The sequence below is a fragment of the Onychostoma macrolepis genome, chromosome 03 (genome assembly GCF_012432095.1).
Source record: "Onychostoma macrolepis isolate SWU-2019 chromosome 03, ASM1243209v1, whole genome shotgun sequence".
Classification (NCBI taxonomy): Eukaryota; Metazoa; Chordata; class Actinopteri; order Cypriniformes; family Cyprinidae; genus Onychostoma; species Onychostoma macrolepis.
Window position 1 is genome coordinate 16,417,799 of NC_081157.1, and position 15,322 is coordinate 16,433,120.

Consider the following 15,322-nt stretch of genomic DNA (forward strand, 5'->3'; position numbering starts at 1 on the left):
TTCCCTCAAAATTCTAAATAATGAGCAAAAATATTATTGAACAGAAATAAATTACATTGATTAAAAAAAAAAAAAAACATACATTTCAAGTACTAAGCGTGACCCAAAAATGAAGAGGCTCAGAACTTAATTCATTTTAATAAAAAAAAGCTTATAAAAACTGTATAAATATTGCAAAGTACCATAAATTCCTCAAAATTCTCAAAAATAATGAGCAAAAATATTATTGAACAGAAATACATTACATTGATTAAAAATTTAAAAAAAAAAAAAAAAAAAAATTACATTTCATGCACCAAGCGTGACCCAAAAATGAAGAGGCTCACAGCTTAATTCATTTTAATTAAAAAAGCTTATAAAAACTGTATAAATATTGCAAAGTACCATAAATTCCCTCAAAATTCTCAATAATGAGCAAAAATATTATTGAACAGAAATAAATTACATTGATAAAAAAAAAAAAAAATACAAAATAATTACATTTCAAGTACTAAGCGTGACCCAAAAATGAAGAGGCTCAGAACTTAATTCATTTTAATTAAAAAAAGCTTATAAAAACTGTATAAATATTGCAAAGTACCTTAAATTCCCTCAAAATTCTCAAAAATAATTACAAAATATTATTGAACAGAAATACATTACATTGATTAAAAATTTAAAAAATAAAAAAAAAAAAAAAAAAAAAAAAAAAAATACAAAATAATTACATTTCAAGTACCAAGCGTGACCCAAAAATGAAGAGGCTCAGAGCTTAATTCATTATAATTTTAAAAAGCTTATATAAACTGTATAAATATTGCAAAGAACCATAAATTCCCTCAAAATTCTAAATAATGAGCAAAAATATTATTGAACAGAAATACATTACATTGATTTTGCAAAACAACAACAACAAAAACATAGAAATATACACAAATAACGTACAAATATTTGCACATGCACCAAGCATTACCCAAAAATGAAGAGGCTCAGAGCTTAATTCATTTTAATGGAAAAATAGCTCAAATCAATTGTATAAATATTGCAAAGTACCATAAATTCCCTCAAAATTCTCAAAAATAATTACAAAATGTTATTGAACAGAAATACATTACATTGATTTTTCAAACAAACAAACAAAAAATTACATTTCATGCACCAAGCGTGATCAAAAATGAAGAGGCTCACAGCTTAATTCATTTTAATTAAAAAAAAAGCTTATAAAAACTGTATAAATATTGCAAAGTACCATACATTCCCTCAAAATTCTAAATAATTACAAAATATTATTGAACAGAAATAAATTACATTGATTAAAAAAAAAAAAAATACATTTCAAGTTCCAAGCGTGATCAAAAATGAAGAGGCTCAGAACTTAATTCATTTTAATTTTAAAAAGCTTATAAAAACTGTATAAATATTGCAAAGTACCATAAATTCCCTCAAAATTCTCAAAAATAATGAGCAAAAATATTATTGAACAGAAATAAATTACATTGATTTTGCTTAAAAAAGGTACAAATATACACAAATAACGTACAAATATTTGCACATGCACCAAGCATTACCCAAAAATGAAGAGGCTCAGAGCTTAATTCATTTTAATGGAAAAATAGCTCAAATCAATTGTATAAATATTGGATAGTATCATAAAATCCCTCAAAAGTCTCAAAAATAATTACAAAATGTTATTGAACAGAAATACATTACATTGATTTTTCAAACAAACAAACAAAAAACGTACATTTCATGCACCAAGCGTGACCCAAAAATGAAGAGGCTCAGAACTTAATTCATTTTAATTTAAAAAAAAAAAGCTTATAAAAACTGTATAAATATTGCAAAGTACCATAAATTCCCTCAAAATTCTAAATAATGAGCAAAAATATTATTGAACAGAAATAAATTACATTGATAAAAATAAATAAATAAATTACATTTCAAGTACCAAGCGTGATCAAAAATGAAGAGGCTCAGAACTTAATTCATTTTAATAAAAAAAAAGCTTATAAAAACTGTATAAATATTGCAAAGAACCATAAATTCCGCTCAAAATTCTAAATAATGAGCAAAAAATATTATTGAACAGAAATTAATTACATTGATAAAAATAAATAAATAAATGAATTACATTTCAAGTACCAAGCGTGATCAAAAATGAAGAGGCCCAGAACTTAATTCATTTTAATTTTAAAAAGCTTATTAAAAACTGTATAAATATTGCAAAGTACCATAAATTCCCCTCAAAATTCTCAATAATGAGCAAAAAATATTATTGCACAGAAATAAATTACATTGATTAAAAAAAAAATGAATTACATTTCAAGTACCAAGCGTGATCAAAAATGAAGAGGCCCAGAACTTAATTCATTTTAATTTTAAAAAGCTTATTAAAAACTGTATAAATATTGCAAAGTACCATAAATTCCTCAAAATTCTCAAAAATAATTACATAAATATTATTGAACAGAAATACATGACATTTGATTTTGCTTAAAAAAAAGGTACAAATATACACAAATAACGTACAAATATTTGCACATGCACCAAGCATTACCCAAAAATGAAGAGGCTCAGAGCTTAATTCATTATAATTTTAAACTTCATTTTAATAAAAAAAAAAGCTTATAAAAACTGTATAAATATTGCAAAGTACCATAAATTCCCCTCAAAATTCTCAAAAATAATTACAAAAATATTATTGAACAGAAATAAATTACATTGATTAAAAAAAAAACATACATTTCAAGTTCCAAGCGTGATCAAAAATGAAGAGGCTCAGAACTTAATTCATTTTAATAAAAAAAAAAGCTTAAAATAAAATAATATAATATATATATTAATATAAAAACTGTATAAATATTGCAAAGTACCATAAATTCCCCTCAAAATTCTAAATAATGAGCAAAAAATATTATTGAACAGAAATACATGACATTGATTTTGCAAAACAACAACAACAAAAACATAGAAATATACACAAATAACGTACAAATATTTGCACATGCACCAAGCATTACCCAAAAATGAAGAGGCTCAGAGCTTAATTCATTTTAATGGAAAAATAGCTCAAATCAATTGTATAAATATTGGATAGTATCATAAAATCCCCTCAAAAGTCTCAAAAATAATTACAAAATGTTATTGAACAGAAATACATTACATTGATTTTTCAAACAAACAAACAAAAAACGTACATTTCATGCACCAAGCGTGACCCAAAAATGAAGAGGCTCACAGCTTAATTCATTTTAATTTAAAAAAAAAAGCTTATAAAAACTGTATAAATATTGCAAAGTACCATACATTCCCCTCAAAATTCTTAATAATGAGCAAAAAATATTATTGCACAGAAATAAATTACATTGATAAAAAAAAAAAAAAAAAAAAATAATTACATTTCAAGTACTAAGCGTGACCCAAAAATGAAGAGGCTCAGAACTTAATTCATTTTAATTAAAAAAAAGCTTATAAAAAACTGTATAAATATTGCAAAGTACCTTAAATTCCCCTCAAAATTCTCAAAAATAATTACAAAAATATTATTGAACAGAAATACATGACATTGATTTTGCTTAAAAAAATAAGCAAAACAACAACAACAAAAAGGTACAAATATACACAAATAACGTACAAATATTTGCACATGCACCAAGCATTACCCAAAAATGAAGAGGCTCAGAGCTTAATTCATTATAATTTTAAAAAGCTTATATAAACTGTATAAATATTGCAAAGAACCATAAATTCCCTCAAAATTCTAAATAATGAGCAAAAATATTATTGAACAGAAATAATTACATTGATTAAAAAAAAAACATACATTTCAAGTTCCAAGCATGATCAAAAATGAAAGGCTCAGAACTTAATTCATTTTAATGGAAAAAGAGCTCAAATCAATTGTATAAATATTGGATAGTATCATAAAATCCTCAAAATTCTCAAAAATAATTACAAAATATTATTGAACAGAAATAAATTACATTGATTAAAAAAAAATGAATTACATTTCAAGTACCAAGCGTGATCAAAAATGAAGAGGCTCAGAACTTAATTCATTTTAATAAAAAAAAGCTTATAAAAACTGTATAAATATTGCAAAGAACCATAAATTCCTCAAAATTCTCAAAAATAATTACAAAATATTATTGAACAGAAATAAATTACATTGATTAAAAAAACAACAAAAAAAAAACATACATTTCAAGTTCCAAGCGTGATCAAAAATGAAGAGGCTCAGAACTTAATTCATTTTAATAAAAAAAAAAGCTTATAAAACTGTATAAATATTGCAAAGTACCATAAATTCCGCTCAAAATTCTAAATAATGAGCAAAAAATATTATTGAACAGAAATTAATTACATTGATTAAAAAATTTAAAAAAAATAAAAAATAATGACATTTCAAGTACTCAGTTTAATTAATTTTAATGGAAAAAGAGCTCAAATCAATTGTATAAATATTGGATAGTATCATAAAATCCCCTCAAAATTCTCAAAAATAATTACAAAATGTTATTGAACAGAAATACATTACATTGATTTTGCTTAAAAAAATAAGCAAAACAACAACAACAAAAAGGTACAAATATACACAAATAACGTACAAATATTTGCACATGCACCAAGCATTACCCAAAAATGAAGAGGCTCAGAGCTTAATTCATTATAATTTTAAAACGCTTATATAAACTGTATAAATATTGCAAAGAACCATAAATTCCCCTCAAAATTCTAAATAATGAGCAAAAAATATTATTGAACAGAAATACATGACATTGATTTTGCAAAACAACAACAACAAAAACATAGAAATATACACAAATAACGTACAAATATTTGCACATGCACCAAGCATTACCCAAAAATGAAGAGGCTCAGAGCTTAATTCATTTTAATGGAAAAATAGCTCAAATCAATTGTATAAATATTGGATAGTATCATAAAATCCCCTCAAAAGTCTCAAAAATAATTACAAAATGTTATTGAACAGAAATACATTACATTGATTTTTCAAACAAACAAACAAAAAACGTACATTTCATGCACCAAGCGTGACCCAAAAATGAAGAGGCTCACAGCTTAATTCATTTTAATTAAAAAAAAAAAGCTTATAAAAACTGTATAAATATTGCAAAGTACCATACATTCCCCTCAAAATTCTCAATAATGAGCAAAAAATATTATTGCACAGAAATAAATTACATTGATTAAAAAAAAATGAATTACATTTCAAGTACCAAGCGTGATCAAAAATGAAGAGGCCCAGAACTTAATTCATTTTAATTTTAAAAAGCTTATTAAAAACTGTATAAATATTGCAAAGTACCTTAAATTCCCCTCAAAATTCTCAAAAATAATTACATAAATATTATTGAACAGAAATACATGACATTTGATTTTGCTTAAAAAAAAGGTACAAATATACACAAATAACGTACAAATATTTGCACATGCACCAAGCATTACCCAAAAATGAAGAGGCTCAGAGCTTAATTCATTATAATTTTAAAACGCTTATATAAACTGTATAAATATTGCAAAGAACCATAAATTCCCCTCAAAATTCTAAATAATGAGCAAAAAATATTATTGAACAGAAATAAATTACATTGATAAAAATAAATAAATAAATAAATTACATTTCAAGTACCAAGCGTGATCAAAAATGAAGAGGCTCAGAACTTAATTCATTTTAATAAAAAAAAAGCTTATAAAAACTGTATAAATATTGCAAAGAACCATTAATTCCCCTCAAAATTCTCAAAAATAATTACAAAAATATTATTGAACAGAAATAAATTACATTGATTAAAAAAAAAAAAAAAAAAACATACATTTCAAGTTCCAAGCGTGATCAAAAATGAAGAGGCTCAGAACTTAATTCATTTTAATAAAAAAAAAGCTTATAAAAACTGTATAAATATTGCAAAGTACCATAAATTCCCCTCAAAATTCTCAATAATGAGCAAAAAATATTATTGAACAGAAATACATGACATTGATTTTGCTTAAAAAAATAAGCAAAACAACAAAAACATAGAAATATACACAAATAACGTACAAATATTTGCACATGCACCAAGCATTACCCAAAAATGAAGAGGCTCAGAGCTTAATTCATTTTAATGGAAAAATAGCTCAAATCAATTGTATAAATATTGGATAGTATCATAAAATCCCCTCAAAAGTCTCAAAAATAATTACAAAATGTTATTGAACAGAAATACATTACATTGATTTTTCAAACAAACAAACAAAAAACGTACATTTCATGCACCAAGCGTGACCCAAAAATGAAGAGGCTCAGAACTTAATTCATTTTAATTTTAAAAAAAAAAGCTTATAAAAACTGTATAAATATTGCAAAGTACCATAAATTCCCCTCAAAATTCTAAATAATGAGCAAAAAATATTATTGAACAGAAATAAATTACATTGATAAAAATAAATAAATAAATAAATTACATTTCAAGTACCAAGCGTGATCAAAAATGAAGAGGCTCAGAACTTAATTCATTTTAATAAAAAAAAAGCTTATAAAAACTGTATAAATATTGCAAAGAACCATAAATTCCGCTCAAAATTCTAAATAATGAGCAAAAAATATTATTGAACAGAAATTAATTACATTGATTAAAAAAAAATGAATTACATTTCAAGTACCAAGCGTGATCAAAAATGAAGAGGCCCAGAACTTAATTCATTTTAATTTTAAAAAGCTTATTAAAAACTGTATAAATATTGCAAAGTACCATAAATTCCCCTCAAAATTCTCAATAATGAGCAAAAATATTATTGAACAGAAATAAATTACATTGATTAAAAAAATGAATTACATTTCAAGTACCAAGCGTGATCAAAAATGAAGAGGCCCAGAACTTAATTCATTTTAATTTTAAAAAGCTTATTAAAAACTGTATAAATATTGCAAAGTACCTTAAATTCCCCTCAAAATTCTCAAAAATAATTACATAAATATTATTGAACAGAAATACATGACATTTGATTTTGCTTAAAAAAAAGGTACAAATATACACAAATAACGTACAAATATTTGCACATGCACCAAGCATTACCCAAAAATGAAGAGGCTCAGAGCTTAATTCATTATAATTTTAAACTTCATTTTAATAAAAAAAAGCTTATAAAAACTGTATAAATATTGCAAAGTACCATAAATTCCCCTCAAAATTCTCAAAAATAATTACAAAAATATTATTGAACAGAAATAAATTACATTGATTAAAAAAAAAACATACATTTCAAGTACCAAGCGTGATCAAAAATGAAGAGGCTCAGAACTTAATTCATTTTAAAAAAAAAGCTTAAAATAAAATAATATAATATATATATTAATATAAAACTGTATAAATATTGCAAAGTACCATAAATTCCCCTCAAAATTCTAAATAATGAGCAAAAAATATTATTGAACAGAAATACATGACATTGATTTTGCAAAACAACAACAACAAAAACATAGAAATATACACAAATAACGTACAAATATTTGCACATGCACCAAGCATTACCCAAAAATGAAGAGGCTCAGAGCTTAATTCATTTTAATGGAAAAATAGCTCAAATCAATTGTATAAATATTGGATAGTATCATAAAATCCCCTCAAAAGTCTCAAAAATAATTACAAAATGTTATTGAACAGAAATACATTACATTGATTTTCAAACAAACAAACAAAAAACGTACATTTCATGCACCAAGCGTGACCCAAAAATGAAGAGGCTCACAGCTTAATTCATTTTAATTAAAAAAAAAAAGCTTATAAAAACTGTATAAATATTGCAAAGTACCAAACATTCCCCTCAAAATTCTTAATAATGAGCAAAAAATATTATTGCACAGAAATAAATTACATTGATAAAAAAATTAAAAAAAATACAAAATAATTACATTTCAAGTACTCAGTTTAATTAATTTTAATGGAAAAAGAGCTCAAATCAATTGTATAAATATTGGATAGTATCATAAAATCCCCTCAAAATTCTCAAAAATAATTACAAAATATTATTGAACAGAAATAAATTACATTGATAAAAATAAATAAATAAATAAATTACATTTCAAGTACGAAGCGTGATCAAAAATGAAGAGGCTCAGAACTTAATTCATTTTAATAAAAAAAAGCTTATAAAAACTGTATAAATATTGCAAAGAACCATTAATTCCCCTCAAAATTCTCAAAAATAATTAAAAAATATTATTGAACAGAAATAAATTACATTGATTAAAAAATTTAAAAAAAAAAAATAATAATGACATTTCAAGTACTCAGTTTAATTAATTTTAATGGAAAAAGAGCTCAAATCAATTGTATAAATATTGGATAGTATCATAAAATCCCCTCAAAATTCTCAAAAATAATTACAAAATGTTATTGAACAGAAATACATTACATTGATTTTTCAAACAAACAAACAAAAAACGTACATTTCATGCACCAAGCGTGACCCAAAAATGAAGAGGCTCACAGCTTAATTCATTTTAATTAAAAAAAAAAAGCTTATAAAAACTGTATAAATATTGCAAAGTACCATACATTCCCCTCAAAATTCTTAATAATGAGCAAAAAATATTATTGCACAGAAATAAATTACATTGATAAAAAAATTAAAAAAAATACAAAATAATTACATTTCAAGTACTAAGCGTGACCCAAAAATGAAGAGGCTCAGAACTTAATTCATTTTAATTAAAAAAAAAAGCTTATAAAAAACTGTATAAATATTGCAAAGTACCTTAAATTCCCCTCAAAATTCTCAAAAATAATTACAAAAATATTATTGAACAGAAATACATGACATTGATTTTGCTTAAAAAAATAAGCAAAACAACAACAACAAAAAGGTACAAATATACACAAATAACGTACAAATATTTGCACATGCACCAAGCATTACCCAAAAATGAAGAGGCTCAGAGCTTAATTCATTATAATTTTAAAACGCTTATATAAACTGTATAAATATTGCAAAGAACCATAAATTCCCCTCAAAATTCTAAATAATGAGCAAAAAATATTATTGAACAGAAATACATGACATTGATTTTGCAAAACAACAACAACAAAAACATAGAAATATACACAAATAACGTACAAATATTTGCACATGCACCAAGCATTACCCAAAAATGAAGAGGCTCAGAGCTTAATTCATTTTAATTAAAAAAAAAAAGCTTATAAAAACTGTATAAATATTGCAAAGTACCATACATTCCCCTCAAAATTCTCAATAATGAGCAAAAAATATTATTGCACAGAAATAAATTACATTGATTAAAAAAAATGAATTACATTTCAAGTACCAAGCGTGATCAAAAATGAAGAGGCCCAGAACTTAATTCATTTTAATTTTAAAAAGCTTATTAAAAACTGTATAAATATTGCAAAGTACCTTAAATTCCCCTCAAAATTCTCAAAAATAATTACATAAATATTATTGAACAGAAATACATGACATTTGATTTTGCTTAAAAAAAAGGTACAAATATACACAAATAACGTACAAATATTTGCACATGCACCAAGCATTACCCAAAAATGAAGAGGCTCAGAGCTTAATTCATTATAATTTTAAAACGCTTATATAAACTGTATAAATATTGCAAAGAACCATAAATTCCCCTCAAAATTCTAAATAATGAGCAAAAAATATTATTGAACAGAAATAAATTACATTGATAAAAATAAATAAATAAATAAATTACATTTCAAGTACCAAGCGTGATCAAAAATGAAGAGGCTCAGAACTTAATTCATTTTAATGGAAAAAAAAGCTTATAAAAACTGTATAAATATTGCAAAGAACCATTAATTCCCTCAAAATTCTCAAAAATAATTACAAAATATTATTGAACAGAAATAAATTACATTGATTAAAAAAAAAAAAAAAAAACATACATTTCAAGTTCCAAGCGTGATCAAAAATGAAGAGGCTCAGAGCTTAATTCATTTTAATAAAAAAAGGCTTATAAAAACTGTATAAATATTGCAAAGTACCATAAATTCCTCAAAATTCTCAATAATGAGCAAAAATATTATTGAACAGAAATACATGACATTGATTTTGCTTAAAAAAATAAGCAAAACAACAAAAACATAGAAATATACACAAATAACGTACAAATATTTGCACATGCACCAAGCATTACCCAAAAATGAAGAGGCTCAGAGCTTAATTCATTTTAATGGAAAAATAGCTCAAATCAATTGTATAAATATTGGATAGTATCATAAAATCCCTCAAAAGTCTCAAAAATAATTACAAAAATATTATTGAACAGAAATACATTACATTGATTTTTCAAACAAACAAACAAAAAACTTACATTTCATGCACCAAGCGTGACCCAAAAATGAAGAGGCTCACAGCTTAATTCATTTTAATTTAAAAAAAAAAGCTTATAAAAACTGTATAAATATTGCAAAGTACCATAAATTCCCCTCAAAATTCTAAATAATGAGCAAAAAATATTATTGAACAGAAATAAATTACATTGATAAAAATAAATAAATAAATAAATTACATTTCAAGTACCAAGCGTGATCAAAAATGAAGAGGCTCAGAACTTAATTCATTTTAATAAAAAAGCTTATAAAAACTGTATAAATATTGCAAAGAACCATAAATTCCCTCAAAATTCTAAATAATGAGCAAAAATATTATTGAACAGAAATTAATTACATTGATTAAAAATTTAAAAAAAAAAAAATAATTACATTTCAAGTACCAAGCGTGATCAAAAATGAAGAGGCTCAGAACTTAATTCATTTTAATTTAAAAAGCTTATTAAAAACTGTATAAATATTGGATAGTATCATAAATTCCCTCAAAATTCTCAAAAATAATTACAAAATGTTATTGAACAGAAATAAATTACATTGATTAAAAAAAAAATAAAAAATAATTACATTTCAAGTACTCAGTTTAATTAATTTTAATGGAAAAAAGCTCAAATCAATTGTATAAATATTGGATAGTATCATAAAATCCCTCAAAATTCTCAAAAATAATTACAAAATGTTATTGAACAGAAATTAATTACATTGATTAAAAATGTAAAAAATAAAAAATAATTACATTTCAAGTACTCAGTTTAATTAATTTTAATGGAAAAGAGCTCAAATCAATTGTATAAATATTGCAAAGTACCATAAATTCCCTCAAAATTCTAAATAATGAGCAAAAATATTATTGAACAGAAATTAATTACATTGATTAAAAATTTAAAAAATAAAAAATAATGACATTTCAAGTACTCAGTTTAATTAATTTTAATGGAAAAGAGCTCAAATCAATTGTATAAATATTGGATAGTATCATAAAATCCTCAAAATTCTCAAAAATAATTACAAAATGTTATTGAACAGAAATTAATTACATTGATTAAAAATGTAAAAAATAAAAAATAATTACATTTCAAGTACTCAGTTTAATTAATTTTAATGGAAAAGAGCTCAAATCAATTGTATAAATATTGCAAAGTACCATAAATTCCCCTCAAAATTCTAAATAATGAGCAAAAAATATTATTGAACAGAAATAAATTACATTGATAAAAATAAATAAATAAATAAATTACATTTCAAGTACCAAGCGTGATCAAAAATGAAGAGGCTCAGAACTTAATTCATTTTAATAAAAAAAAAGCTTATAAAAACTGTATAAATATTGCAAAGAACCATTAATTCCCCTCAAAATTCTCAAAAATAATTACAAAAATATTATTGAACAGAAATAAATTACATTGATTAAAAAAAAAACAAAAAAAAAACATACATTTCAAGTTCCAAGCGTGATCAAAAATGAAGAGGCTCAGAGCTTAATTCATTTTAATAAAAAAAAAAAGGCTTATAAAAACTGTATAAATATTGCAAAGTACCATAAATTCCCCTCAAAATTCTCAATAATGAGCAAAAAATATTATTGAACAGAAATACATGACATTGATTTTGCTTAAAAAAATAAGCAAAACAACAAAAACATAGAAATATACACAAATAACGTACAAATATTTGCACATGCACCAAGCATTACCCAAAAATGAAGAGGCTCAGAGCTTAATTCATTTTAATGGAAAAATAGCTCAAATCAATTGTATAAATATTGGATAGTATCATAAAATCCCCTCAAAAGTCTCAAAAATAATTACAAAATGTTATTGAACAGAAATACATTACATTGATTTTTCAAACAAACAAACAAAAAACTTACATTTCATGCACCAAGCGTGACCCAAAAATGAAGAGGCTCACAGCTTAATTCATTTTAATTTAAAAAAAAAAAGCTTATAAAAACTGTATAAATATTGCAAAGTACCATAAATTCCCCTCAAAATTCTAAATAATGAGCAAAAAATATTATTGAACAGAAATAAATTACATTGATAAAAATAAATAAATAAATAAATTACATTTCAAGTACCAAGCGTGATCAAAAATGAAGAGGCTCAGAACTTAATTCATTTTAATAAAAAAAAAGCTTATAAAAACTGTATAAATATTGCAAAGAACCATAAATTCCGCTCAAAATTCTAAATAATGAGCAAAAAATATTATTGAACAGAAATTAATTACATTGATTAAAAAATTTAAAAAAATAAAAAATAATTACATTTCAAGTACTCAGTTTAATTAATTTTAATGGAAAAAGAGCTCAAATCAATTGTATAAATATTGGATAGTATCATAAAATCCCCTCAAAATTCTCAAAAATAATTACAAAATGTTATTGAACAGAAATTAATTACATTGATTAAAAATGTAAAAAATAAAAAATAATTACATTTCAAGTACTCAGTTTAATTAATTTTAATGGAAAAGAGCTCAAATCAATTGTATAAATATTGCAAAGTACCATAAATTCCCTCAAAATTCTAAATAATGAGCAAAAATATTATTGAACAGAAATTAATTACATTGATTAAAAATTTAAAAAATAAAAAATAATGACATTTCAAGTACTCAGTTTAATTAATTTTAATGGAAAAGAGCTCAAATCAATTGTATAAATATTGGATAGTATCATAAAATCCTCAAAATTCTCAAAAATAATTACAAAATGTTATTGAACAGAAATTAATTACATTGATTAAAAAATGTAAAAAAAATAAAAAATAATTACATTTCAAGTACTCAGTTTAATTAATTTTAATGGAAAAAGAGCTCAAATCAATTGTATAAATATTGCAAAGTACCATAAATTCCTCAAAATTCTAAATAATGAGCAAAAATATTATTGAACAGAAATAAATTACATTGATAAAAATAAATAAATAAATAAATTACATTTCAAGTACCAAGCGTGATCAAAAATGAAGAGGCTCAGAACTTAATTCATTTTAATAAAAAAGCTTATAAAAACTGTATAAATATTGCAAAGAACCATTAATTCCCCTCAAAATTCTCAAAAATAATTACAAAATATTATTGAACAGAAATAAATTACATTGATTAAAAAAAAAAAAAAAACATACATTTCAAGTTCCAAGCGTGATCAAAAATGAAGAGGCTCAGAGCTTAATTCATTTTAATAAAAAAAAGGCTTATAAAAACTGTATAAATATTGCAAAGTACCATAAATTCCCCTCAAAATTCTCAATAATGAGCAAAAATATTATTGAACAGAAATACATGACATTGATTTTGCTTAAAAAATAAGCAAAACAACAAAAACATAGAAATATACACAAATAACGTACAAATATTTGCACATGCACCAAGCATTACCCAAAAATGAAGAGGCTCAGAGCTTAATTCATTTTAATGGAAAAATAGCTCAAATCAATTGTATAAATATTGGATAGTATCATAAAATCCTCAAAAGTCTCAAAAATAATTACAAAATGTTATTGAACAGAAATACATTACATTGATTTTTCAAACAAACAAACAAAAACTTACATTTCATGCACCAAGCGTGACCCAAAAATGAAGAGGCTCACAGCTTAATTCATTTTAATTTAAAAAAAAAGCTTATAAAAACTGTATAAATATTGCAAAGTACCATAAATTCCCCTCAAAATTCTAAATAATGAGCAAAAAATATTATTGAACAGAAATAAATTACATTGATAAAAATAAATAAATAAATAAATTACATTTCAAGTACCAAGCGTGATCAAAAATGAAGAGGCTCAGAACTTAATTCATTTTAATAAAAAAAAGCTTATAAAAACTGTATAAATATTGCAAAGAACCATAAATTCCGCTCAAAATTCTAAATAATGAGCAAAAATATTATTGAACAGAAATTAATTACATTGATTAAAAATTTAAAAAATAAAAAATAATTACATTTCAAGTACTCAGTTTAATTAATTTTAATGGAAAAAGAGCTCAAATCAATTGTATAAATATTGGATAGTATCATAAAATCCCTCAAAATTCTCAAAAATAATTACAAAATGTTATTGAACAGAAATTAATTACATTGATTAAAAATGTAAAAAAATAAAAATAATTACATTTCAAGTACTCAGTTTAATTAATTTTAATGGAAAAAGAGCTCAAATCAATTGTATAAATATTGCAAAGTACCATAAATTCCCCTCAAAATTCTAAATAATGAGCAAAAAATATTATTGAACAGAAATTAATTACATTGATTAAAAATTTAAAAAATAAAAATAATGACATTTCAAGTACTCAGTTTAATTAATTTTAATGGAAAAAGAGCTCAAATCAATTGTATAAATATTGGATAGTATCATAAAATCCCCTCAAAATTCTCAAAAATAATTACAAAATGTTATTGAACAGAAATTAATTACATTGATTAAAAAATGTAAAAAAAATAAAAAATAATTACATTTCAAGTACTCAGTTTAATTAATTTTAATGGAAAAAGAGCTCAAATCAATTGTATAAATATTGCAAAGTACCATAAATTCCCCTCAAAATTCTAAATAATGAGCAAAAAATATTATTGAACAGAAATAAATTACATTGATAAAAATAAATAAATAAATGAATTACATTTCAAGTACCAAGCGTGATCAAAAATGAAGAGGCTCAGAGCTTAATTCATTTTAATAAAAAAAGCTTATAAAAACTGTATAAATATTGGATAGTATCATAAAATCCCCTCAAAATTCTCAAAAATAATTACAAAATGTTATTGAACAGAAATACATTACATTGATTTTTAACTCCGAAACACAGCAGCCGACACAAAACAACAGTTTGTGAAGCACAATATGTAACTGTGTGTGTGTGTGTGTGTGTGTGTGTGTGTGCGTTTTGTGACAAATCAGGACATAGATTTGTATAATGACAAGGGTATGACAGGTATTACAAGGTGAAGGTGACTTTTCAGGACA

The 15,322-nt window shown here is 23.5% G+C and overlaps 1 protein-coding gene across 4 annotated transcripts in view; it reads left to right on the forward strand.

Moving 5' to 3' along the window:
- LOC131536036 (NACHT, LRR and PYD domains-containing protein 3-like) overlaps nucleotides 1-15,322 on the forward strand; it is a 63,530-nt gene that overhangs the window by 46,847 nt on the left and 1,361 nt on the right. The window contains exon 9 of one of the 4 annotated variants that reach the window (XM_058768668.1): nucleotides 15,257-15,322. This exon is cut by the window's right edge and continues 191 nt beyond it. The exons of the other annotated variants lie outside the window; for them this stretch is intronic. Within the exon in view, the coding sequence (XP_058624651.1) occupies nucleotides 15,257-15,263 (7 nt within the window). The 3' untranslated portion in view covers nucleotides 15,264-15,322. The remainder of the gene's footprint in view (nucleotides 1-15,256) is intronic. 4 annotated transcript variants of the gene reach the window in all.